The 26,818-nt window shown below is 39.3% G+C and overlaps 1 protein-coding gene across 5 annotated transcripts in view; it reads right to left on the bottom strand.

Annotated features, from left to right (window-relative positions):
• The window catches only part of TBL1X (transducin beta like 1 X-linked), a 226,432-nt gene that overhangs the window by 44,158 nt on the left and 155,456 nt on the right, over window positions 1-26,818 (bottom strand). For 4 of the 5 annotated variants that reach the window (XM_054974241.1, XM_054974240.1, XM_054974243.1 and 1 more), the window contains one exon: window positions 7,240-7,347. In XM_054974241.1, the coding sequence (XP_054830216.1) occupies window positions 7,240-7,297 (58 nt within the window). In that variant the 5' untranslated portion in view covers window positions 7,298-7,347. Of the gene's footprint in view, window positions 1-7,239; window positions 7,348-26,818 lie in introns of those variants that run through there. The other variant, XM_054974244.1, reaches the window with a different exon arrangement.

Here is a 26,818-nt window from a genome sequence, read left to right as displayed (position 1 = left end):
ACCGGAGCAGAGCAGTCTGCGCACGAGAACGCAGTACTCATGAAAGCAACAAGTAAGGAAGTGAAGCTTTTGGAGAATCAAATAATAGGATTACAAGTGGACCGTGCCCAAACGGTATTGCGCCTTCAAAATGTAAAAGAAGAGCAAAGTGAAAATTTAAAAGATTTGTTGTCTGGACTTTTGGCGCCATTCGCAAAGGCAACTAAAGAAGAGATAAAACACGGTATTTTGGAAGTCCGGCGGATATCTTCAAAGTATGCAACGAAGCGGCAGCTGCCTCGCGAGATTATTATTGACTTTTCATCTAAGAAGACTCGGGACACCATCTTAGACAATTCGTATAATGTGGACTTGGATTATTTGGGCAATAAGGTTAAAATATTGAAGGATGCTCCATTTTTGGCTCGTAAAAGAAGATTCAAGTATAAAGGACTTGCGGCTTTCTTGAGGAAATGTGATATAAAATATAAATGGCTGTTTCCAGAAGGCGTCTGGTTCAGATATAAAGATCAAACTTACAAGATCACATCGGACGCGCAGCTGACAGACTTTTTGTTCAACCATCAGGAGTTTCAGCAGGAAGAAAGTTCGAAGTCTGAAGGGGAAAGTGGGGAGGAGGAAAGAGCGGGCGCAGCTGCTTCAGCTGCGCAGAGAGAATTGAGACCGAGACGCAAGGGGGGGGGGGAAGAAGTCCTGATCCTGAATATAATCTGTATTGTATAAGACCTACCAATCTGATAGCATATTAGAAAGTTAACTTTTAAGAAAAATTGCAGCATGAAGGGAATACAAGACATGTAGTGTAGTGTTTGTTGTTTGTATGTTGATTTTCCCTTTTCCCAGTTCTCCCTTCCCTTTTTTTCCCCCTCCCCTTTATACTTTTGTAGTCTTCTGTAGTTTTTTTTCTTAGATATTAAAAAATAATAAAAAAACTTTCAAAAAAAATAAATAAAAAGAAATCATTACAATTGTGGTGGCTTTAAAAATGGGAGCTCAGTTGTCTGGCAGACCTAAATCTTGTACATATACACATGAGTACCTGCAGACACACCGAGTTGTATGTATGGGAATAATTCCAAAAATACATCAACAAGAACCCAGGTTTGAATCCAAGTAGAACATTTGCATTCAGTGCTTCACACCCACATGGCCTTGAGCACTGAAGAGATAGCAGTTCTCTCAGCTGGCTACATTCCCTAAAATTGAGAGGTGTTTTCAAAGACCACCTATTTAATCACTGTTAGCATTTATTAGTCAATTTTTCAAATTTGCCCAAGGCTACATATAGAAATTAATTACCTAGATTAAACCAAATTGCCACTATGATCATCATAACTGGATTTAAATGTGGCTGCATTCCTGAGGAATTGTGGGCAAGGTCCACTAGGGCACTGAAACCATAGCCCGTTTCCTCTCATCAACCATGTCCTCCTGTTTCACTTACATCTTCCATAATGGAAAATGTTTTCTAAGTCACATCCCTTCCTCTTTCCCCAGTCTGATGCCACTGTCTATGTACCTAAACGTGGACAGTGGAAGAACCATGCATGCTGCCCTGATACCAGAAGAGAAAGTACAGGATAAAAACATGATACATGTGACACATTTTTAATATCATTTTTTGTGTAAGGAGCTTGGGTACCATACATGGTTCTCTCCCTTGTATATCTTCACAACTACTCTGTGAGGTAAATCAGGCTGAGACAGCAATTGGCTCAAAATTACTCAATGAGATGCATAATAGAGTGAGGATCTGAGCCTAGGTTTGCAAAGTCCACATCCAATAAAACACTACAACTAGCGATGGGCACGATCTGAATTACGATTTCAAAAAAACTCTGATTTTGGCGTTTTCGCCATTGTGACTCAGCTAATCGGTTCTGTCCATGGCAACCGATCCAGCGGTCGGGAGTTTGCTTGTTCGGGACTTGATCGGATGGGTCAGTTTCTGTTCGGAACTGCAGACACTCTGGCACTAGTACTTTATTCCCGGGGCAACTGAGTCAGGGAAACAAGCTGTGTTTGCCCTCCTTCTGTCGCCCTCGAAACACGAATGGAAGCCCAGCTTTCCTTGATTAGCAGGCTTCCTTCCAACCACGGAGCAGCAACCCAGGGGAGGGAGGGGGAAGGGGGTGGGCACAAAAGAAAAGCAAAAGGCAGCACGGGAGGCTGGGAGGCCGCCTGCTCCGTTTGCCTTTCCCCAGGACAAGGGGCGTGTGGGCAAGCCGGCTGCCCCTTGTCCTGGGGAAAGGCAAAAGGCAGTGCAGGTGGCTGGAAGGCTGCCTGCGCCATTCACCTTTCCCCAGGACAAGGGGTGCGTGGGCAAGCCAGCCGCCCCTTGTCCTGGGGAAAGGCAAAAGGCAGTGCGGGTGGCTGGGAGGCCACCTGCGCCGTTCGCCTTTCCCCAGGACAAGGGGCGCGTGGGCAAGCCGGCTGCCCCTTGTCCTGGGAAAAGGCAAAAGGCAGTGCAGGTGGCTGGGAGGCTGCCTGCGCCGTTCGCCTTTCCCCAGGACAAGGGGTGCGTGGGCAAGCCAGCTGCCCCTCGTCCTGGGGAAAGGCAAAAGGCAGTGCGGGTGGCTGGGAGGCCACCTGCGCCGTTTGCCTTTCCCCAGGACAAGGGGCGTGTGGGCAAGCCGGCCGCTCCTTGTCCCGGGGAAAGGCAAAAGGCAAAGGGCAGTGCGGGTGGCTGGGAGGCCGCCTGCGCTGTTCGCCTTTCCCCAGGACAAGGGGCGCACGGGCAAGCTGGACACCCCTTGTCTTGCGGGGCAGGTGAACGGTGCGGGCAGCCTCCGAGCCACTCGCGCTGCCGCCAGCTCCGCAGCGCACCGGGACAGCCAGCTTGCTGCGTGGGCGGGGCGACTCAGGAGCGCGCGCGCGCATGCAAGAGCCTGACTACGGTTGCCCTGGGCGCTGGCCTCCCCAATTCCCGATTGCGGACCGGAAACGAGAGTTGATTGTTTAGAATTGGTGGCCTGCGTTCGGCAGCAGCCCAGATCCACGAACGGCTGAATCGGAATTTTATTTTGGATCGGGCCCATGTCTAACTACAACACACATAATCTTCTTCCTTTCAACTGCATGAAGGGACAGACAAAAGAAACCTTCTCCCTTCCTCTCATGTATAGGATTCTCTGGAAATTTACGAAGACAATTTTGGTAACTTAACCACTCCCCTTGTCTATTATTAAATTCTGGCAAGGTCAAAGTTCTTCAGTTCTTTTAATCCTACCATCCTGGGAGACTTGGCTGCACCATTTATTTTAAAATAAAAAATAAAAAAAATAGGAATGAGGTGAATATATGACTGTCTCTGGTTGATAGCACTGATGCACAGAGAGAAGTCCTCCTAATTTCTGAACTAGGTGTCAGCTCATTGGCATAATACACTAAATAATCCCTACCAAGTGTCAGCAACCCTTTTGTCTGGGCAAGGTCTGCTAAATGGAGCCTTTAATTAATACAAAGAGCTGAATAAAGGCACTTATTTGGCAGGCCCAATCAATATAGCTGAAACAATAAATATGAATATGCATTTTGAAATGCCATTAGTTTTAAAAGTTGATGCAGTGTACTAATTTACATATTTTGGAGATGTCCGTACACAAACCATGATCGCTCATCCTTACCTCCCTTTCCCATTTATGGCATATTTCAATCAATATATCATTATACTATTTTAAAGATTGGAACTAATGTATTATTACAATTATTTCCAGAATTCCAGGAATGGAAATGCGTCCTATATTACAAGCTATCTAAGAGAAGTGCAAAGAAAGGTAAGATCTGCTGTATTTCATACAGCTCTTACTTCCTTCTATATTTCGAAGGATAGCTGTATGTGTGCAAAAAAAATATATATATACCTTTTTACTTGGGTAACTGATCCTACCAGCAGTAACTGTTGTGAATTTGGAGGAACTTAGGGCTTGGGGCTCATTACAAATACACTTTAGAAACTTCAATAAGCAAGGAAAGTATCTTTTGATTAGCCTTATTTAGGCTTTTGACAAATCCATTAGCTTGTGACAGAACTGTAGAAAAAAAATTATATAACCCCTTCCTTGTTTCCCCTATTTTGTTTAAGTCAATCTAACATTTGACATGATGAACAGCAGGGGTTTTTTTTCTTCCATTCTTTCTCCCAAGCTACATATACAGGCCAGCAAAATATAAGATCTTTTTCTATGGTTGGGTGCAAAACAGACCCTCTTTTAGCAATGCACATGAACATTATCTTTGAAATTGTTCCTTGGGGAAAAGGTTAAATGAGGTAATGGAGACAACATCCAGGTTCATTTTTAAAGCAAGGAAAATCATACTTTGCAGTTTTCACCCTGTGCTCTACAGTCAGGCATAAAAACCACCTGTAAACAGCAGCCATGAATAGGCTGTCACTGTTGACATACTGTAATGAGCTATCAAAGCTATCAAACACTAGCTCCCCCACCACCACCACCACACACACACACCAGTTGCCAGGACTGTAAAGGCTCCTTTTTTTGAAATTCATTCTCATTTGGCAAACTGAAAACTGCCCTATTAGGATATTAAGTCTTTTAGAAAACACTTACTAGTAACTTCCAAAATAACTAAACTAACTATTGAGAAAAGCGTAGTTCAAAAATACTGGACGTCTCTTATTTATACTGCATGCCAAGTATTCAGATGCCAGGGTAGCCATCTGCAGAAAAAAATGTCTAGGAGAAAGCAGATAAACTCTATTTCTATCCAAATGAATAATTCAAAACTTCTTTTAAGATAGCCAGATTTCAAAGCCAAACTATCTATCTAAAGACACACAGGAATTTTATTAGTACAAGATCTGAAATTATATGACCACTTTCCAAAATAATCTGTTTAAACATATATGCACTGGCTCCATGCCTCTGCATCACAACCGTGGCAGATCTGGAAATGCTATTATGCTAAACAGAATAGGACAATGTGGGTATTTTGAACAGTCAAAATACCTTGGTTCAGTCTTAAAACTGCTTTGCATACTCTTGTGAGTTCTGCATGGTGAAAGGCTGCAGCTGCTGCAGAAACAATTCCTTCCCCCCCCCCCCAGGTTTTCTCTCTGCACATATATCCATTTTTTAAAAAAAGTTAAGATGGCTTTTTTGATGTACAGAACATTTTCTTTAGTGTAAACCCTGGCCTTTCCTTTCGCCCTCCCCTTTATCCCCCTGTGTCCAGACTGGTTGAATGGCAATGTGCAACCACACCCTTCCTGCCCCTTCCCCCACCTCCACAGCATGAAGTAAATCCTCTTCTCATCAACACAAACTATTTAGGATGATATTTTATATAGGAGTCTCTGTGTTTCCTGTATTTTTGAGTCGAGTCCAGTTTCTTTTCCCAAATTTAATTTTTTAAAACAACAGTCCAAAGTACAAAATACTCAGAAAACCCGCTATAAGTTGAGCATGTGGAAAAGTCCTTTGTTCTTCAACAAGATCAGATCTCTCCAAACATTATGACAAGCAAACATAGACCTTGCAATATCACAAATGAAAAAGCCTAACCCTTCACATATTTCATTCCTCTTCCTACTTGTAATTTTTCAAATAATGAGAATGCCTATTTTGTATTTCTGAGTAATGACTCAGTAATTTGCATATTTAAATTGCATGTAATGATGCAGCCATTTTCTCCAGGGGAACTGATCTCTAGGGCCTTGAGATCAGTTGTAGTTCTGGAAGATATCCAGCTACTACCTGGCGGATGGCAACCCTACGATGGTATCTTATCAACCCACTGAATTTTAGACAACAACGGTTCATCTACCACCTTCATTTTCTTCTCTGTTTACATGAATAAGTTAAGCACACTGATTTGACAAACTGAAAAATACACTATGTGGAGTAAGAGGTATGACTGCTGGGCTGCTGGCGAACAGAGACCACTGATGAGACAGGATGACAAGAAAACATCACGCTTGCTTGTGCTTTGTACCCAACCAGTGGGCTAGATGGGAAATCACAACAGATGAGTTCATGAATAGGACTGGTTAACATCATAGTGCACATCTGCACATGGAAGCTCACTGGATTGAGAGCAATGTCCTAAATAACTAGGTACTCCAGCCATATGGTGTATCTACAGCTTCTACAGTTAATCCAAGAACATCAAAGTATGGGGGTCTTCTAAGAGGAGTTAAAGATGATGCCTGCAGATAATTATATTACCTGAACAATTACAGCATTCACCCCAGCCCTGCGAGATAGTTTGCATATGCAAATGATGACATGATACATCTGATAACAGTTTCTCCATCCTGAGCCAAATGTTGCATGCAGGATAGCTAAGCAGGGTATCTTCTTGCCTTTGTATCTCTTTCTTAGCTTTTGCTTCCTACTAGCACAGCAGGCAGGCAACAACAGTTCTGTCACTTCATGGGTTAGGAGCCTATTTCTATCAACCAAGAGGATGTTTAAGACCAAGAGGGTCTTAAAAGAGGCACGATATGACAGTATACACACCATACTTCCACAATACAAAATCTATGTGCAATATTACTTTAAACATTAACATCATTACAAACATGCAAAGGAATATCACTGTAAACCCCACAAAAAGAACTGTGTTGAAAACACTGTCAAATTAAAATCAACATCACAAGTGTTTTTCTATAATTTTATTTCTATTGGAGTTTAGCTATGCATAAGAACCCTGAGGTAGCTTCAGTGCTATTCAATATAAGGCTATTTCAAAGACATAACTCAGAAAAAAAACCTCTGGGATGTGGAATGGTACTGCCTCCCTCCTCCACAAGGAAGCCTGCAAATGTGACTGGAGTGGTAGTGGGAGACAAGGCACTTCATTCTTTACTTTCAGGCCATTTTTATTAGAACTGGATGCACCTCTACAAGCAAGTTTGCTTCTGTGTGTAGTAAAAAGCAGTCGGAGGGAGATGTGGCTACATTTAATAATAAAAACGAAAGTTACTGGGAGATTGTGCTTCTTATGCATTTTGTCTAGTTTGGTTGCAGGAAAGCCAAGAAATTATTTTGGGGGGAAATCTAACTGTGCATTCGACACATGTCCTTCAAAAACTACTTGTAGAAAGGGAGAATTTTTAAACAGCAGTATTCATTTTAAAAAGCTATCCTCAGTGGGTTAAAAATATTAGTCATTTGCTAACCTACCTGAGTAATTTGCCAAACAGCACTGGCAGAACTACTTTGTGAAAAATTCTCTCAAAACACACAATGCCTTGTTATGATTTTTAAAAGTTACCTGACTCCTGGAGATAGCGATATACCAAGAAATTCACTTCGTCACTGGTTATGCTCATCTTAACCCCACCTCAATATGATGAGGTTTGCAAGAAGTGCGATCCACGCTCTGTTGAAAAGAAAAAGTGACAAACACAGATCTGTAATACCAGCATTTAAACTGAAATGCATGCTTTTGAAGGAAAAATGGTTTTCATTTACATTTGCACTGTGGCTGAAGTTTAGCAATACTGAGTGACTATAAAAATCTGAAGCACTCATAACATTTTTATTGTTCAGCAGAACCATAAAAAGTTTTCTAGGTTTCTAGAACGGGGCAAATGAGCATTTAAAATTTTGAAAGCACTTGTGCATATTTTCTTATTCAGCTTTGTTATAGTACTACGCAACTGTTGCAAAGGAAGGAAGCAAGCAGGCCAAAGCAAAATGGCCCTGGAATTCAAGTGCCTGCTAGAGAGAAAAATCTGTTGTTCCAACCTGCCTCCTATATTTTTGCACTCTTAACAGTTTCCTCCTTTGATTCCTAATGCTTACAATTCAAGCACATTCAGAGTCAAACTAGATGTGACCCATGAATTCCATAATAAACATATTTCATGGTTGTTTTTAAAGGGATAAAAGTAGCCAGTGGGTACTAGTTTGGACTGGCTATGAACATTAGCAGCGGTAGGATTCAATCCTTTCTCTTACACCATTTCCCTGGATCTCAGATGCCATTCATAAAAAGCTACCATATGGGAGCAGGGGGTAAATTTCCCCTCGTGATATATGGGAGGATGGGGGAGAAGAGGGAACTGAAAGCAGCATGGGGAAAACAGATAACCCTCTCATGTAGTGTTGTGGATTCAGTTCAAATCTGGGATCCCATTGTGGCTGTTTTAAGACTTCTGAAAAATGATGGAAGATGCTAATAAAGTAATCTTTCTCAGAACATCTAGCTTGCCCCTCAAACGACTTTTTATCAGTTCAAGTAGGGTATTTTTTCCACTATTAATTCCTTTGACTTGCTCAGTTAAACATGAAAATGTAACATTAAAAAAATCATACGGAAACACTGAAGAGCAAACAGGCTATTATTGAAAAACAATATATCTTTGCTTATGCAACAACATGATATAGCAATTTGGGTAAATCAGACCCACATTGTTCTATCATGATGACACCAAAGCACCGAGGATACTATTTATTACTTCCTTGCAGCCTGCAAAACATGTTGCTATGCCAGTTACGTGGCCAGGGAGAAGAGGATGAGACACTAAGGGTAAGGGTAAAATAAAAAAGAGTCCAGTAGCACCTTTAAGACTAACCAATTTTATTGTAGCATAAGCTTTCGAGAATCACGTTCTCTTCGTCAGATGCATGGAGGGCAGAAGGAAACTGGTCAAATATAGAGGAGGAGAGGGGAGGGGAGGGGGAGGAGGAGAGGGGGGATGTAAGCAACTCCTTTGATATGGAGATGCAGACAGCTCCTTTTGGTGTGGGGATCAGTTTGCTTGTGTAAAGGTTCAAAAGAGTTTGCCGTGTTAGTCTGTAGTAGCAAAATCAAAAAGAAAAGTAAGGGTAACATTACTGAGACAGGCAGATACATGTGGACAGGTTTTTCTGCTGGGTTGCTGATGAACTATTGCTATACCAGGAAAGGACTACAAACACACAAAGAGAGAGTGACGGTGTAAGACTGCAAACCAACCAAAATGAACCGTCACCAACTAACTAATACAACTTCAAGAAGTATACAAAACTCTTATATGAAAAATTTACAAAAATTTACTCGTACAGAATTAAATGATAGATATAAATATATATTCCACAGAGCCCTAGTAGAACAAACGTGTTAGGGCAAGAAGGCAACAAGGGGAGGAAAAAATTTTTTCAGTAACCAAACCCCTGTGTTAGATGCAACGACATAATCATTTCAAATAGGGCTCAAAAGTCTCTACATGAAGTAATACAGAGTAAAACAAATTTCAATATGTCTAGGGTACATACATGTTGCTTATACCAATCTTTCAACAAGAATTAAATAGAATCAACATATTTTAAATTGTAACTGAACGGGTCAGCCAGCAAGAGGTCCCGTTTCCGGTATCCCCTTCTTCAGAGCAGTTACAACTGTGGAAAAGATTCAAAAAGTACAAATCAATATAAATTAAACCAACATGTACCAGTCCTTCATGCATTAGTTCTGCAACCATATACTCACTTGTAATAAATCAACTAGCGCATCTATCTCACTTGTGGCTCGCTCACTGGCGTATGCAGAGTATCAAATCCTATCCACTACCTTAAAAGGATGTTGCTAAATTGTCCTCATATACCATCTGAAGTAATTTAAAGGTACAGAGTCCCAAGATAGTCCTCACAGGTAAGGTGTCAAATCACAATTGACGTTCAGTCCATATGGCTCCTCTGTATGTAGCTTGTAAATCCACCACGCCTCTCTCCTTAATAAATCTTGTTGTACCAAGGTGTCTTCTTTGAATTTGCTCACGTGTAAGACTGTATATACAAAGTCATTCTCCTGATGATTCATAGCCGAGAAATGGGCCACCAACGGCGCCTCCTCCACTCCCCGACGGATTCTTGAACGATGTTCCTGTATACGTATTTTGATGGTTCTAGAAGTGCAACCTACATACATCCTATTACACTTACAAACAATGAGATATACTACGTTCTTAGTATTACAATTCGAAAAATCCTTCCAGTACAGTCCCATTGCTTTAAAGGTATGCACAGACATCACCAAATCACAGCTGTTACAGCTTCCGCACCTATAATGTCCCTCGGGAAGCGTCCTGGGAAGTTTATTATGTGTCAGGTCAGTATGAATAAGTTGGTCTCTAAAGTTCCTAGTTCTCCGGTAAGCTATTAGAGGTTTATCTTTGCAACCTGGGAGATCCTGAATTAAATGCCAGTACTTATATATTATTTGTTGAATCCGCTTTGCTAACGAGGTGTAATCAAGAGCAAAACAGATCCTAGCCTCCCCTTCCAACCTACGTTCCCTTAGGATTTCCTGCCTATCTCTTCGAAGTGCTCGTTCTCTACCCCTAGTAATCACTTGTTCTGGGTAACCCTTAGTTGTAAATTGAGCTTCCATATGTTCTGCATTAATTAAGAAATCTTCCACCCTAGTTGAATTTTGGCGGAGGCGTAAGAACTGACTGAAGGGTAGGTTACACCGTAGGTGAGGGGGATGGAAGGACTGATAGTGTAAAAAGGCATTCCTATCTGTTGGCTTCCTATAAGGGCGCACATGAACCACATCCCCCTTTGCTCTAAACACCGATACATCCAGGTAATTGATTTCCTTACTGTCGGCTGCCCATGTAAACTTAATACTGTTATGTATCGTGTTCATCCAATTACAGAGCTCAACCGTGCAAGATTTATTAGACAAAATTAAAAATAAATCATCAATATAACGGCAATAAAACAAAATATTTGTAAAGAAAGGGTTTTGGTCCAAATTCTGCAGGTAATTGTCTTCCAAACGTGACATAAATAAATTTGCTATACTCGGTGCTGCGGAGCTACCCATGGCTACCCCGCATGTCTGTAAATAAAAAGTGTCCTGAAAACGAAAATAATTTTTTGTGAGTACTATGTCCAATAAATCTAACAAAAATTGTGTGGGTGGATCCCGGTTGTCTCGTTGGTCCAGAAAAAATTGAATGGTCTGTAGGGCCTCTTCATGCGGTATGTTTGTATATAAGGAAGTTACATCTAAGGTGACAAAAGTAGCTTCCCGGGGCAAAACTAAGCCCTCTATAGCATTAATGAAGTCTCTAGTGTCCTGAATGTATGATTTAATTTTCTTTACAAACGGTTGAAGAAAGGAGTCCAAATACTTCGCCAGCGGCTCCAAGACAGAGTTGGATCCCGAAATAATTGGGCGTCCTGGGGGCGGAAAGCCCGGCTTATGGATCTTAGGTAATATGTAAAAAATCGGAACCCTGGGACAGATGTTCAATAATGCCCTGTACAGCTGTTCCGAGATCCAGCCTAATGCCACTGCCTCATATAGGGAGTTCTTAATCATGCTAGTGATGCTTTTAGTGGGATCCGTTGAAATAATCTTGTAGCTGTTTTTATCATTTAACTGGCGTAGCACCTCCCCTACATAATCCTCCTTATTCATTATCACTATAGCACCCCCCTTGTCGGCCTCTTTAATAATTATAGAATCATCCCTCATCAGCCCTCTCAGGGCTGCCTGGTCAGTTTTACTCAAATTAGATCTCATATGACAATGTTGTTGCTCAATTTTTTCAACGTCCCTAAGGACCATAGCCTCAAACGTCTGAATCCGATGGTTAGTGGTCGCTGGGACGAAAGTGGAACGTGGACGTAAATTAACGGGGATCTGCTGGACAGTTGGAAAATTACCAAAAAAGTCTCTAAGTTTGAGAAGTCTTGTTAATTTAAACAGGTCTACTCTGGTTTTGAAAGCGTTATAACGTGGGGTGGGCACAAACCCTAAACCTAAATTAAGAACCCTAGTTTCTTCTGGGGATAACTTTCTCCTAGACAGATTAACCACTAGGTTTTCCGTCCTCGACTCCTGGAGCCCCCGCACTTCTAGAACCATCAAAATACGTATACAGGAACATCGTTCAAGAATCCGTCGGGGAGTGGAGGAGGCGCCGTTGGTGGCCCATTTCTCGGCTATGAATCATCAGGAGAATGACTTTGTATATACAGTCTTACACGTGAGCAAATTCAAAGAAGACACCTTGGTACAACAAGATTTATTAAGGAGAGAGGCGTGGTGGATTTACAAGCTACATACAGAGGAGCCATATGGACTGAACGTCAATTGTGATTTGACATCTTACCTGTGAGGACTATCTTGGGACTCTGTACCTTTAAATTACTTCAGATGGTATATGAGGACAATTTAGCAACATCCTTTTAAGGTAGTGGATAGGATTTGATACTCTGCATACGCCAGTGAGCGAGCCACAAGTGAGATAGATGCGCTAGTTGATTTATTACAAGTGAGTATATGGTTGCAGAACTAATGCATGAAGGACTGGTACATGTTGGTTTAATTTATATTGATTTGTACTTTTTGAATCTTTTCCACAGTTGTAACTGCTCTGAAGAAGGGGATACCGGAAACGGGACCTCTTGCTGGCTGACCCGTTCAGTTACAATTTAAAATATGTTGATTCTATTTAATTCTTGTTGAAAGATTGGTATAAGCAACATGTATGTACCCTAGACATATTGAAATTTGTTTTACTCTGTATTACTTCATGTAGAGACTTTTGAGCCCTATTTGAAATGATTATGTCATTGCATCTAACACAGGGGTTTGGTTACTGAAAAAATTTTTTCCTCCCCTTGTTGCCTTCTTGCCCTAACACGTTTGTTCTACTAGGGCTCTGTGGAATATATATTTATATCTATCATTTAATTCTGTACGAGTAAATTTTTGTAAATTTTTCATATAAGAGTTTTGTATACTTCTTGAAGTTGTATTAGTTAGTTGGTGACGGTTCATTTTGGTTGGTTTGCATACCAGGAAAGGAAGCTGTCACAGATATGCCTGAAGTGGCATTTACTAATACTTAACAAGCTGCAGTGCTATATATCAAATAATGCCCTATATGTAACATATTACCATTCAAGACAAATAACTTTTCCCACTTGTTCATACAGGGTAGCTCTTTGTCTATTTAAATTATTTGTTTTTGAACTAATAAGGAAAGGTGGTCATATTTCTTGGCCTTTGGGGCAATTTAAATAGGTAATAAAGCTGTGCTGTAAGAGAATGGCCCAGAGAGATACTTTGGAAATGGGATAGGGACTGTCATCTCTACTATTATGTATTTTCTGTTGCCGTACATTTGCTCCTAACTGAGTAGTTTTCACATTGTTTAACATTTCATGTCAAATTGCTTATGCTTTGTTTGAGCATTGTTTCTTGGCAGGAGTGGAGCTCCTGAAACTATACTGTGGTCAGAATACTGTGTTCCACGCAACCTGTGGATTGAATGTCCCCAGCCAATTGAAAAGAGACACACAAAGAGTCCTCTGAGTGAGTGTAGGACTATAACGTTTAATTAAATGGAGAAGAAGACTAATACACATAAGTAAAAACCCCTCTATGCCAGTTGGTCTTCTGGGGCTCCAACAGCTGTGCAGGAGCTTTGGTAACCTTCTGGTTCATTAGCACAAATTACAATATTGATGACCACATTGGTCCATACAAGTGACCACCCTAATGACTTGGCAGCCTTACATTGGCAGATCAAATCTTGACATCATTACAATATGCATATTTCCCAATTAACATTTCAGAAATATTGTTTAGAGTGTCAAAGAACATCTCATTCTTCCCCTGTCACTTTCCCATTCTTAAACTTGCCAGTTGTTCCTGTCCCCTTGGAAATGTATCCCTTGCCAAGGGCGCCCTGACTGTCATGTTTCCTGATACACTGTACTTCATAACCATTAAACAAACAATCTTCCCTTTGTATGTATCCACATACTGTGGTGGGAGCATTTTCTCTATTTTCTGAGATGGTTTGAAGCTACCCATGTACCCCTCCTCTGATGCCTAAACGTCATGGCAGAACTCCTCAAGACCTTGAAGAGTTCTGCTAAAGCAGGATTGTTTCACTCAACGGTACCCTTCTGGTTATCTCCTTCCCGGCATTCTAATTGTAACTGTTTCCTCTCTGTCATCTGCCTAGCTCTGCAGATCAAAGTTCAGCTGGCCTTTTCTTGCCTCTAAAAGTTGCTCTTTGGTTCCTTGGGCTTCAGCTACTTTAACATGATTTGCTCAAAAAATCTTCTTTTACTATCCTAAAAGTATAATGATATATATGTATATTGCACCACTCTTTAGGCTAACCCAGTGTGTATATGTGGGTAGTCTTCTATTAAACTACAGGTTGCTGGCATTTAGGTACATTCTTCCTTATTCCTTCAGCTTTTCTTCGTTCCCTGGCCTTGGCTTCTCAGGCTCTTCCTCTGAGCCCTCTGAGAGCCAAGCTACAAGTGACGCCTGACACAGGTTGGACACTTGGTCAGCTTCCCTCAAGTTTTGATGGGAAATGTAGGCGTCCTGGTTTTACAGCTTGACTCTACATTACAGCTGCACGACCAGGATGCCTACATTTCCCATCAAAACTTGAGGGAAGCTGACAAGTGTCCAACCTGTGTCAGGCGTCACTTGTAGCTTGGCTCTGAGTCAGAGTCACTGGGCTGGTCAGAGGGGGTCATGATAGCAGCTTTGTGTTCGGATTTATGCTTGTTTTTCAAACTTCTGCTATCCATACTCTGTTGTATTCTTATTGAATGTCCCAGCCACTGATCATATTGACTTACACTGTGTAATTCACCTTCAGTCTCAGTAAGAAAGGTGGATTATAAATAACATAAATACATAAAACAAGTAATCTTTCTCCTATGGTAGTTTTTCAACATGTATATCTCTGACATCTATAGAGTACTCTGTGATCATAGTCAAAAGTAAAGTTGCATTAAACTACAGAAGAACAAGCAGATCCAAGCAAGTTCTTTGCTAAATATCTGACAACTGGGGTTTTTTTTGTTGCAGTTACTATAGCCTTTGCTCACTGAAACTGTAATTCAGCCATTCCTGTTGCTTAGAGTAGCATCTGCTGCTTTAAGTCAGATATGCTAATCTACAGGTTTCCCCAAAGCTGAAGGTCATGCATGAGTCTAGCAGATGTCTCTGCATTATTTATGTGAACTTCTTTGGAGCTATGCAGTGCTTTTATTTCACTGCTTTAATATAATTCATCAACAATTCAGATTGATTTTCACAGTCATTATAAATGATGGCACTTCTTCCCAAGTATTAATTTATACAATACAGCTAATAACTAAATCTCCTTTGTTTTTTTCTCAAGGAAAAAGTAATGTTGTCTTGTTCCCATTAGAAATTCTACCTTGTTTGGAAGGAAACAGTGATGATGATCTAATTAAAGCTAGGATTAAAACAAAGGTCTAAAAACTGTATAAAGCATTAAGAATATTTAACAGTATAAAAAGGCAGAAATTGCATCAAATTAAGGTAATTTTAAATGTGCTTTGGATGTTCATCCTTCAGAGGATTGGGAAGTAAGTTTTCTTAATGTCAGTTCTGATTAGTTAGGGGGTTGGCAGTTTTTATGCCCCCCCCCCCAGTTCGTTCATTCTCCTGAGTGGCAATTTTGTATACTGAGTATTGTTATATATGGCCCCTGCATATCTGCCATGAATGTATTGGGGTTCGGTCGATGGCCTCTGAGAGTGTGGGAAGTTCCTTATTGCTATTATGCCAGCAGGTTATCTTGCAAATATTTACTTTTGCTTTCTCGCTCCGCTCAATCAGTGTCCTTGACTGCCGGCTGAGACTGGCTCGAAATGTATCCTTCTGAGAACCAAAGATAAGTTCATCTTTCCCACTGTCTACTCAAAAACAATGTTTCACCCCAACCCCCCCTTGTTAATGGTCCTCTTTCCCTAAGGTGGGAAGATTCCCTATAACTAACCCTGCAAGCCCCACTTACATCACTTCTGCTAATTTCACTGTCTATGCAACCTGTACTGAATGGATCTCTAATAAAGTTACTTCAACTGGAACACCTGTGTGTTAACTGTGGAGAACTTGGGGACTGACAAATATATTTTTTGAACTTAGATAATTAATTCTGTTTTGTCACCAGTCTGGCATATGGACTAGTATTGGCATGCAAAATCACCACCTCTCTATTTCCATCAGCTGAAATAGATAAATTGAATGTCATTCACAGAACTAGGATGTCTACATGGGATTGCTCTCTCTTCTATTGGAAGAATGGTACAAGAGAATTGCAGATGTCCAGTGGGGACCATAGCTCACAATGCCTTCCCCACAAGTGCTCACAACATCCCCATAACAGATGCCTTGCCTGGTGTAATGTTAGGTTGTATCCAATCAATTACACCTGAAGTTTTGCTCGTGAAATGAAATTTTTCTGCTTTCCTCTTTCCACTGCATCCCTCCAAGATCCAGTGTTGTGCACTGAGCAGAATACTGGACATTAAAATGGGAAGGGTGAATGGATGAAAATCACCCTTTTTCTATTCCATCAATGGAAAAAAACAATTACATTCAACTTAAAGGTTGTGACTGTAAGAAGAAATTTTTCATTTTCTTAACGTCTAACCCCATACACTTGTATGACCCTAAATTACAATATAACTAGAACCATTTGCAATAATGTGTACGTTGCACGGGACAGTTCTTAGAACAAGGAAGATTCTGAGGGGACAATGATTTTTTTTTACACACTTGCATCATTCAAGAAGACATTCCACTGATGCAAATATGTTGCACTGGAGTTAACCAAAACTGACAAGAACACTACTAACATTGTGCCAGGAAGTAGCAAGTACAGTTCTTGGTAACAATATTTATTTATTTAAATATGTCTTTTATAATTGCCATTCAGTCATAGGATCCATTTTCCTTTTCACACAGAGATAAAGCTTTGTTAAATTAATTAAACAACGGGCGGCCCCGGTACCAGTATGAAACAAAAACAACCAAACCGGGACTCAACAATCTTTGGAGCCGAAATATATTCAAATTTTTGTGTTATAAAGTGCGAACAGTGCAATAAATACAAACATAAATACAAAATGCGTTATACAAAATTTGGAGTGCCAAAATACAAAGTCCAAGCATATATACGTATATCACAATGTTTCTGTTGTCCGGAATCGTCAGAAAAATTTTTATAAAGTGCTAGTTGCCAGTTGCCAATACATCAAAGGGAGCCGGTAGGTAGGGAGTTGTGCACCGTACTTATATATTCACAGTCCATAGATATGAATGTAATTAGACGAATGTCGACGGGGGTTTGCTTGCAAATATCATTAACCCGTTTCGTGAGTACTAAGACTCACTTCCTCTTGGGCTTAAGGCGATTCGGACTGGTCATACTGTAAGAAAAAATTAATTATAAATGTCTAGCAACAATTACAATAAAATGAAAAGTAAAAAGGCAATATCACTTACAGTATGTTACAAGCACAAGGCATACTCTCCTACCACTCCATACATTCCACGGACATGTGATAGATGAAATGGACCACAAGTTAAAATAATTAAAAAGAGGAGGGGCCAATCGTAACAAGAGGAAGGTTTTTACAGAATTCTCAAAAACTTACAGTAACTTACCTATCCATGAATGGGGAAACTATAGAAAGCAGGAAAAGTTAATTTCTGAGTTCAGACCATGAGGTGACAGGGTGTTTAGTCGGAAAATCCATTTAGATTCTAATTGGAGCAGCAATTTAACCATGTCTGTAGCAAAGGGGCGATCAAGTTGCTCTATTACAGAAACCTTAAAATCATTATGTGAGTGTTTCTCTACATGAAAGTGGTTAACAAGGGGAGCCTCTCAGACCTGATTTCTGATCCTAGATTGATGTTCTTGGATCCTTATCTTTAAAGGGCGAGTCGTGCTCCCTATATACAATAGGGGGCACGGGCACTGAATACCATATATCACATTTATGGACTTGCAGTTAGAAAATCCATGTGAAAAATGATTAGGTAGTATTTGCTGTACTTTAACCATAAGGTTACACACACTACACGAGCCGCATGTAAAATGGCCATTTGGCAAAGTGCCACCTGGTGGATTGTTAGAAAACTCTGATCTCATGACTATATCCCCAATGGACCGTGTGCGTCTGTAGCCTACCGCTAGCCCTGCTTCACAGCCACGGACACCACTAATAATGTGCCAGTGTTGCTTAATAATTGATATTATATTTGGGGCTAAAGTAGTGTATTCAAGACCCCATTTTATTTTATCATCCATCCTTGGTGGCTTAGATACTAATAAATCTGCCCTATTAGTAGTGTCAGCACGTTGTATAGCTCGTTCAATCGTGTGCTGGGGATATCCCCTCGCTCTAAAATTTTCTTTCAGTTTACGGCCACTAGATTCATAAAAGCAAGGGTTGGTAGAATTCCGCTTCAGCCGTAAAAATTGACCCAGGGGGATGTTATCCCTTAAACCCCTTGGATGGAAAGACTGATAATGCAAATAAGAGCACCGGTCCGTCTGCTTCCTGAAGGGGCGCACTGCCAGTTTGTTATCTCTTTCCCGATAAATAGTAACATCTAAATAGTGTAGGCTATTGGTGCTACCAGTCCATGTGAATTCAATATCAGGGTGGAGGGAGTTAAACCACCTCCCTAAATCTTCAGCAACGTCCCTTTTCAGTAGGACTATGATGTCATCTATGTACCGCCTGTACAATAGAATTAGATCTTTAAAGGGGTTCTTCTTATCAAACACCCATTTACTCTCTAAGGCGGACATAAAGATATTCGCAATGCTAGGCGCAGCCGCGCATCCCATAGCCACCCCCTTTAGCTGGAAATAATACTGCTCATTGAATCTAAAGTAATTCTTCTCCAGAATAATATCCAAGATGTTCAGAAGAAAGGGGGTGACCTCATGGTCTGAACTGTGAATATATAAGTACGGTGCACAACTCCCTACCTACCGGCTCCCTTTGATGTATTGGCAACTGGCAACTAGCACTTTATAAAAATTTTTCTGACGATTCTGGACAACAGAAACATTGTGATATACGTATATATGCTTGGACTTTGTATTTTGGCACTCCAAATTTTGTATAACGCATTTTGTATTTATGTTTGTATTTATTGCACTGTTCGTACTTTATAACACAAAAATTTGAATATATTTCGGCTCCAAAGATTGCTGAGTCCCGGTTTGGTTGTTTTTGTTTGTTAAATTAATTAGCAGCCAAAGGGAAATAATTGTGTCTTTAAAATTACTTAATCACACATACTTTTATAGAATATCAGAAACAACCTCTGTCCTCCTTCAAAACTTGTTTTTTCTTCTTTCCTCTTATCATTCAAATCACCCACAACTCTGCATATATAAATGCATTTTGTCTAGTCAGTGAACAAGAATTTGTTTGACATAAATAATCTGAGCATATCTTCATATACACCATATATTTCTTCCTTACACTTATTCTTCTGCATGAGTTATTGTATCAAATATAGATAAGGCTCCTTCTCTTCAAAATCAACCCAAGGTTTTGGGAAAGTGAAGCGTATAATCATTTGGATGAGCAACGGAAGACAACAGTTTCAGTCCAGAGATTTTCACATCTTCAGAAGTAGTATGAGCAAATAGCTAAATGCAAAATGAGAATGAGGCAAACACAGAAATAATCTTTATTTGTCCCAGATTTTGGAAGTGGACAGAAATTCATATAGGAGTAAGGAAGTGAAAATCCATATGCTACTGAGATAACGGCAGGTAGTACTTAGTTCTGCACTGGCAAAACATAGACTGCATTCAGATGTCAACAGGCTTCTTCCATGGCAGGCATGAGCACAGAGTTGCCAACCTCCAGGTGGTGGCTGGAGATCTCCCGGAATTACAACTGATCAGGTGACAGAGATTGCTTCCCCTGAAGAAAAGGGCTGTTTTGGAATATGGATTCTATGGCATTATACTCTGCTGAGATCCTCTCCTCCTCAAACCCAGCCCTCTCTAGGCTCCACCCCCCCCCAAATCTCCAGAAAGTGGAGCTGGCAATCCTACATGAGCACCATGTTGCCACACTTGTTTCTTTCTCTCATTTCACTCGCAGAGTGAAACTGAAGGCCTCTGAGTTTGGGAAGCCTTCATGTTCCTATTCACCACAACATCTGAATGGAGGAACTTGGCAAACTGGAATTTGTTTAGCAATCCCTCTGCCAACTAGGTTCAGAATCCTGCTTTGGATATGCAGAAAACACTCAGATCCCTTCAGATTCTGTCATTTGGACAAAATTAGAATTCAAGACTTCCCAGACTTGGAAGCCTTCAATCACACCCTTCAGGCAAAGAAAGGAGGGAAGGAAGAAGAATCAGGAGAACATGTGAGCAACATGGCAACAACCAGTGATTGTGCCTCTCATGGGAAAACAAATGTCATAACTTGTGAATGCAGCAGTGGTTGAAAAACAGATCTGCTATGATGGACATTTTGGGTTTCTGTGCACAGCAGTATCATGTGCTAAAGTCTGTAAACAGATAGCTGATCTGTCCCTATTCCTAGGGTTACCAGCACTGCCTCAGCAAATGCTAGTAAACTTTGAGGATGGTGCCTGGGGAGGATGGAGTTTGGGGACGTTGTGATTTGTACCTTAAGAATTTAACGTAATATCTATGGAAAAGAACAGGGGTCTCCAACCTTTCTGAGTCTGTGGGAACCTTTGGAATTCTGAAACAGGGTAGTGTGCACAACCGCAAAATGGCTGCTACAGAAGACAGCACCAACTGCAAAATGGCTGGTGCAGGAAACAAAGGCAACCATAAAGTGTCAAGGAGTAAAATATGCATAACTCTAATAGTGGCCGTTTTCACACGTGCCTTGGGAGATCGCACAAACTCATGGCATGAAGTGTCTTCCTAGCACGATCTCCTGGCACGATCCCCTTTAATGACCTGATGACATCAGAAAAGGGATCCAGCCAGGAAATTGTGCTAGGAAGACATTTTTATGCCGTAAGCTTCGCGCGATCTTCTGGGCGCGTGGCCATGTGAAAACAGGCAGTAATTTCTCAACATTTCAGACAGAAACTCTGTTTTACAGGCTGCCTTTTAAAATAAACATATTGTTTTAGGGGTATCCTTTTTCGCCATTAATATTTATCCTGATGTTGGAAATATTGATGAGATCTGTAAGGAGCGATCCGGCAATTAAAGGAGCATCGGTTAAAGGTCATAAATACAAAATACAATCATTTGTTGATGACATTATTTATATTAGAGGAGCCTTTGGACTCAATAGAGCAATTAACACACCACCTTAAGGAATATGGCTCGATGGCCGGAATGAAGATTAATTACCAGAAAACAAAAGTGATAACTAAAAATATGACAACACCCTAAAAAACAGAGCTAATCAGACTGACAGGATTTCAGTTAGAAAAGGAAGTAAAATACTTAGGGGTTTACTTAACATCAAAATGTAGCTCGTTAATGAAAGACAACTATATGAAATTGCTTCAAGAGATTAAGAAAGGTTTAGAGAGATGTAAAGGATTACATCTCTCATTGTTGCGAAGGATTGCAACTATTAAAATGAATATATTACCATGGATTATGTTTCTATATCAAACCATACCCATCTGTATTAATAAATCTTTCTTTGAAGAGCTAAATAAATCAGTGTCTAAATTTAACTGGCAAGGGAAAAAACCAAGAATTAAACTGAAAACACTCCAAGATCTGAAAGAAAATGCTGGTTTTGCTTTACTGGACTGGAAAATTTATCACAAAGCGTGTTTTTTAGTTTGGATGAGAGAATGGACTCTTTTAGAAAATCAAAGACTTTTGGCTCTAGAAGGACATGATTTACAGTTAGGATGGCACATGATTTACAGTTAGGATGGTATGGTATGGAAAAACAAATGGACATAAGTATTTTAAGAACCATTTGATTAGAAAATCACTGATAACAACATGGGAAACAATTGTACCACTAATATATTCTAAAACTCCACATTGGTGTTACCATTAGAAGCATTTTCACAGCCAAATGTATTCTCTCTAGATAGGATTATCAGATATAAAGACCTTTTAGATGATAAAGGAACATTAAAAAAAAAGAATTACAGAGACAAGACATTAATTTAGACTGGCGGTCAAGGGCCCAGATTGAGCCTAGATATAATAAAGATTAAAAAGTGGGAGGTTTTACTTGGAACAAAATGCTTTTGAAAAACTGTTATGTGATTCTGATGAAAAACTGATAAAATTTAGGTTATAGTATTGATTTGACACAATGGAATAAGATATGGAAAGTGAATGTTAAAATAACTAAGTCAGTTGCTTTTAAAGATAATTTATATAAGATGTTTTATAGATGGTATTTAACCCCGGACAGACTTGCCAAAATGTATAAAATATGTCAAATAACTGGTGGAAATGTGGGAAACATAAAGGAACATTCTATCATATGTGGTGGACTTTTAAAGAGATACATAAATTTTGGATAATGGATACATTATTTTGGATACATTATTACAAACAATTTTACAGACTTCAATTTCCTTTAAACCAGAAGTATTTTTGTTAAACTGCATACCAGAAGAGCTGAACAAAGATCAGAAATATTTCATAATATATGTAGTAACAGTGGCAAGAATTTTATTAGCATACTATTGGAAATGACCAATAACACCTCAGCAAGAGGAACTAATAGCGAAGATAATGGAAAATGCGGAAATGGACAAACTAACTTCACTAATGAAAGGACAAATGGAAGAAGATTTTGCTGCCCCATGGATTTCCTTTTACAACTGAATTAAAAACAAATATAAAGACCTGAATGTAGTAAACATATGAAGGCAGTACTGTAACTGTTAGTAGTAATCACAATCAAAGAATTTGTAGTGTGAAATAATATGGTATGTAGATAAGTAGAATGCTGATGCAAGCAGACGTTATGATTTTCCTGTTACCTATCCTCATCCCATTCCCCTTCTCCTATTCCTATTTTCTATGAGAAAACTAATAAAATATTTATTAAAAAATAAAAAAATAAAAATAAAATGAACATACTGTTTTAAAACATTTCCTTGCATATACACAGCTTACATTCAGTCATGCAGTAAGGATCCTTGTGCTGTGGTATCAACTGCTGCCAAAGTTACATTTTAAAAAATCTGCACAATCAGATATCTAATGACCAATCAGAAGCACTGCAAGGCAAAAACTCCATTTTCACCCACTCACCCACTTTGGTGAGCATAAGGCAAGTGTTGACGGGCACCATGGCACCCACAGCACCATGATGGGGACTCTGATAAAGACTAGACTAGAGATGTGAGGAAATTCCTAGAATAAGAAAGCCATTTTCTGGCCACCGGCAGGTGAATGGCAAGCCCATGTATTCCTCAAGTGACAAAGTTTTTGCACCCTAAGCTGACATCAGTCTGGATGGATGGTTTTTGCAAAACCTATCAACTTTGTATACATTTGAAAAGCAAGGACAAATATTTAATACTTTTTTATCCTTTCTCCCAAATAGCCCAAAGAGGCTCACAAAATATGTCAATGGCCAAATTACAATTATAACAATTATAACAAACAAAAATTATAACACATAATTAGAATACTCATTAAAATACAACAATAAAAAACCTGTCTACATTAACCAGTTTGAATCACAAAGGTGAAATTAAGAAACAGCCTTCAAAGTTACTATCAGTTCCAAATCTTAAATGAAAAGCCATCTCAAACAGGTCTGCTTTATACTGCCTTTTAAAAATGGGAAGAGATAGTGTTACCATAAGGCAAACCATCCTACAATTGAAAAGGCCAAAGCCTGGGCTGAGGAGGATCTTACTCTCTTAGAGAACAGGACAGAAAAAGACACTGATGAGAGAAATTCAACTGGCACACAGGTTCATAGAAATGGCCATTAAAAAAAATTAATTGGAAATTTTTAAACTAATTAAAAAAGAATGAGGGAAAACATATCTAAAAGAAAAGAAAGCAAGCAAAAGAAATTAGGAATAAGTATCAATTTACTCTATGAAAAGCTATGTATTACATATTATACCCTAACTCCAAATTTACCCTTAATATTATACCTTAACTCCAAATTTTCCCTAAATGACTACTTCTCCTTTCCCTCTAAACATTTTTTTCTACATCCTGATCTTCAAAAGCACAAACCATCATTTCATTTCTCTCTGTTTCCAATAAAAAAGGCTATAAGAGGTTTCCAGGTAACAATATATTTATCGAATGACTTTTCCCTAATCAAAGAAGTAAGTTTGGCCACCTTGGCATAAGGTTCATAGAAATGGTCTGATATTCTACTGTATAGATAAATTTTCTAAAGGTGAGGTAGGATATCTTTGTTTTTAGACAAACCAGAAGTATGAAGGCAGGATTGTTTTAGCATCAGGTGATTTCAGCAATATTTCCATATTTCGCTCCAAGTCGATGGGGTGAAAAAACAACAACAAGGAATAACATTAGTCTACAATCTTTGGGATAGAAGTTCAATTATATTACATCCAAAATATACCCTATAATTACTAGCACTTGTAGCTGGTTTTTCAATTAAAAAAAGAATTTGTGCATCCAATACATGCCTTGACAATATAGTTAAAAACAGTTGCCCATGTGTTGTTATTTTAAATTTTCAATTACTTAAAATACCAAACCTTTCAAGGGAAACAATAGAAGAATCTGTGAATATAAACTACCTGCCTGATTTTTTTACTAGACAAAAAAGAAACAAAAATTCACTTTTAAGGTAACTCCCACAGCTGTAGTTCTGTTCAGAATTGCTTTCTGAACCATTCTATGTCTTAGCATCACTGGACAAAGAATCACATTGATGTCTAATACACACAGCAACAGAAGTCTATTTATTCATAAAGAAAAGAGGCACATGAGGATTTTTTTTCTTTTTCTCCCTCTAAAACAACCCTCCTTCACTATTTGGGACATTTCAAACATCCAACAAACCACATACAACTCTCTTAAGAAACTCCTGAACTGTGATGCTCCTATACTACAGAATAATGTTGTGGAACGTTGTACAATAACATGGGGACTTTACACAGTAAAACCAGTTTCGTGTAGTGGTTAAGAGAATGGCAGGACTCCAATCTGAAAAACCAGGTTTGATTCCCCACTCCTCCGCTTGAAGCCAGCTGGGTGACCCTGGGGCCAGTCACAGCTTCTTGGAGCTCTCTCAGCCCCATCCACCTCACAGGATGATTGTTGTGAGGATAATAATAACACACTTTGTAAACCACTCTGAGTGGGCGTTGTCCTGAAAAGTGGTATATAAATCGAATGTTGTTGTTATTATTACAGTAAGCAGAATTCAAATATGGCCCAGATTGTGACAATCTCAGCTGTCCATCTGTGAAATGCAACAGTAAAATCTTCACAAGGCCGGACAAATCACAAATACTGTACTCCATTTAGAAAATAATTAAAAGACAGATAAGGGTTTTTTTAAAAAATGAACAAAGGTTTGGAAAAATTGGCTAGATAAAAGCCAATAAACTGATGTTCAATTCAGCAAAGACTCAATGGAAGTTTTCTCTATCCCTGGCATTTTACATTTTATTACCTTGCATGTTTTTTGTAGCATTTGATTTCGTTGGCCCTATTTTATGCAGATTTTTTAATCACATCTTGGCTTCATTCATTCTTTGTTGCTGTATTAAGTTCTCTCTTTTATGCTGATTTTCCTTCTTTTATTATTTTTACTGCCATTGTTTTACATTATTTTTGATAAAAGAAGTGCAAACTTATGTTTTAAATTTTAGTGTAAGTCACTTCAAGAAATAATTTACATAAACAGATATCACTACAGAGTCATTAGTTAGTTATATATAGTTATTTATATACAGTTAGTTAATTATATAAATTTAGTTATATACAACTTTGTACACTAATTCAGAGGAATTTCAAATTAATGTCAAATCAAAGAAAAATTAATTGGACCCTGCTATACTTCCTGTCTCCTGATGAATCCTCCATTTTCTTCATATACTGCAGATATACAGAGACGCCTTTCTCTTAGGCACAGAAATAAACCAAATAACGCATACAGTGTTCAACTCTTTGGATCATACCTTGATGATAACAGCCTTCCATAAACACCTATCAACCAGTAACTGATCAAACCAGCATTGAATTTTGTAAAGAGCTTTAACAGTCAACCACACACCACCTCATAAACCATTTCTTATTACAGTTAGACTATTTTATTAGATCATGGTACAGAAACGAGTATTTCCATTTTGTACATACCTATACAGTTTGTGCATAGATCCAGAGGAGTTAGCCGTGTTAGTCTGTAGTAGCAAAATCAAAAAGAGTCCAGTAGCACCTTTAAGACTAACCAATTTTATTGCAGCATAAGCTTTCGAGAATCAAGTTCTCTTCGTCAGATGCATGTATCATGCATGTGACAAAGAGAACTTGATTCTCGAAAGGTTATGCTGCAATAAAATTGGTTAGTCTTAAAGGTGCTACTGGACTCTTTTTGAGTTTGTGCATAGTAACCGGAGAAGGATAATAATAAGCATAGAAGAGCTTTTAATTCCCTAATGCCCCCTGTCATCATTCATTACCGAGGTCATGATGAACACTGTATCAAAAATTATCTTATATTGAATCTACCCTCAAGGATGATGGTTGCATTTTGGGAAATCCTTGGGATCCTTTAACTGGAGTTCCTCAGTACAAAGCAGAATAGCAAATTGGCTTATTTGGAGGTTGCTTGACCACTACATCCTCTGTTGATATGCAGCCTCAGGGGAAATTTTAGAGTGTTACTTGGAGTATCCTAAGTACATGCATAGCAACAAGCCTGGCTACTGCTTCACATCAATTGAATCTTAGAATATGATCCAGAAGCATTTGCATGAAGCAAATTGGATGAAGTAAGCAAGATAAATGATACAAGAAATACAAAGGGAAAGAATGCATATCCAGTTGTGTGTAGAAAAACACCTGGCTCCTCTGGGATTCTTATACTTA

This window comes from Eublepharis macularius, chromosome 3 (genome assembly GCF_028583425.1).
Source record: "Eublepharis macularius isolate TG4126 chromosome 3, MPM_Emac_v1.0, whole genome shotgun sequence".
NCBI lineage: Eukaryota > Metazoa > Chordata > Lepidosauria > Squamata > Eublepharidae > Eublepharis > Eublepharis macularius.
The sequence above is the reverse complement of the archived record's forward strand: the minus strand, read 5'-3'. Positions and strand labels throughout refer to the sequence as shown.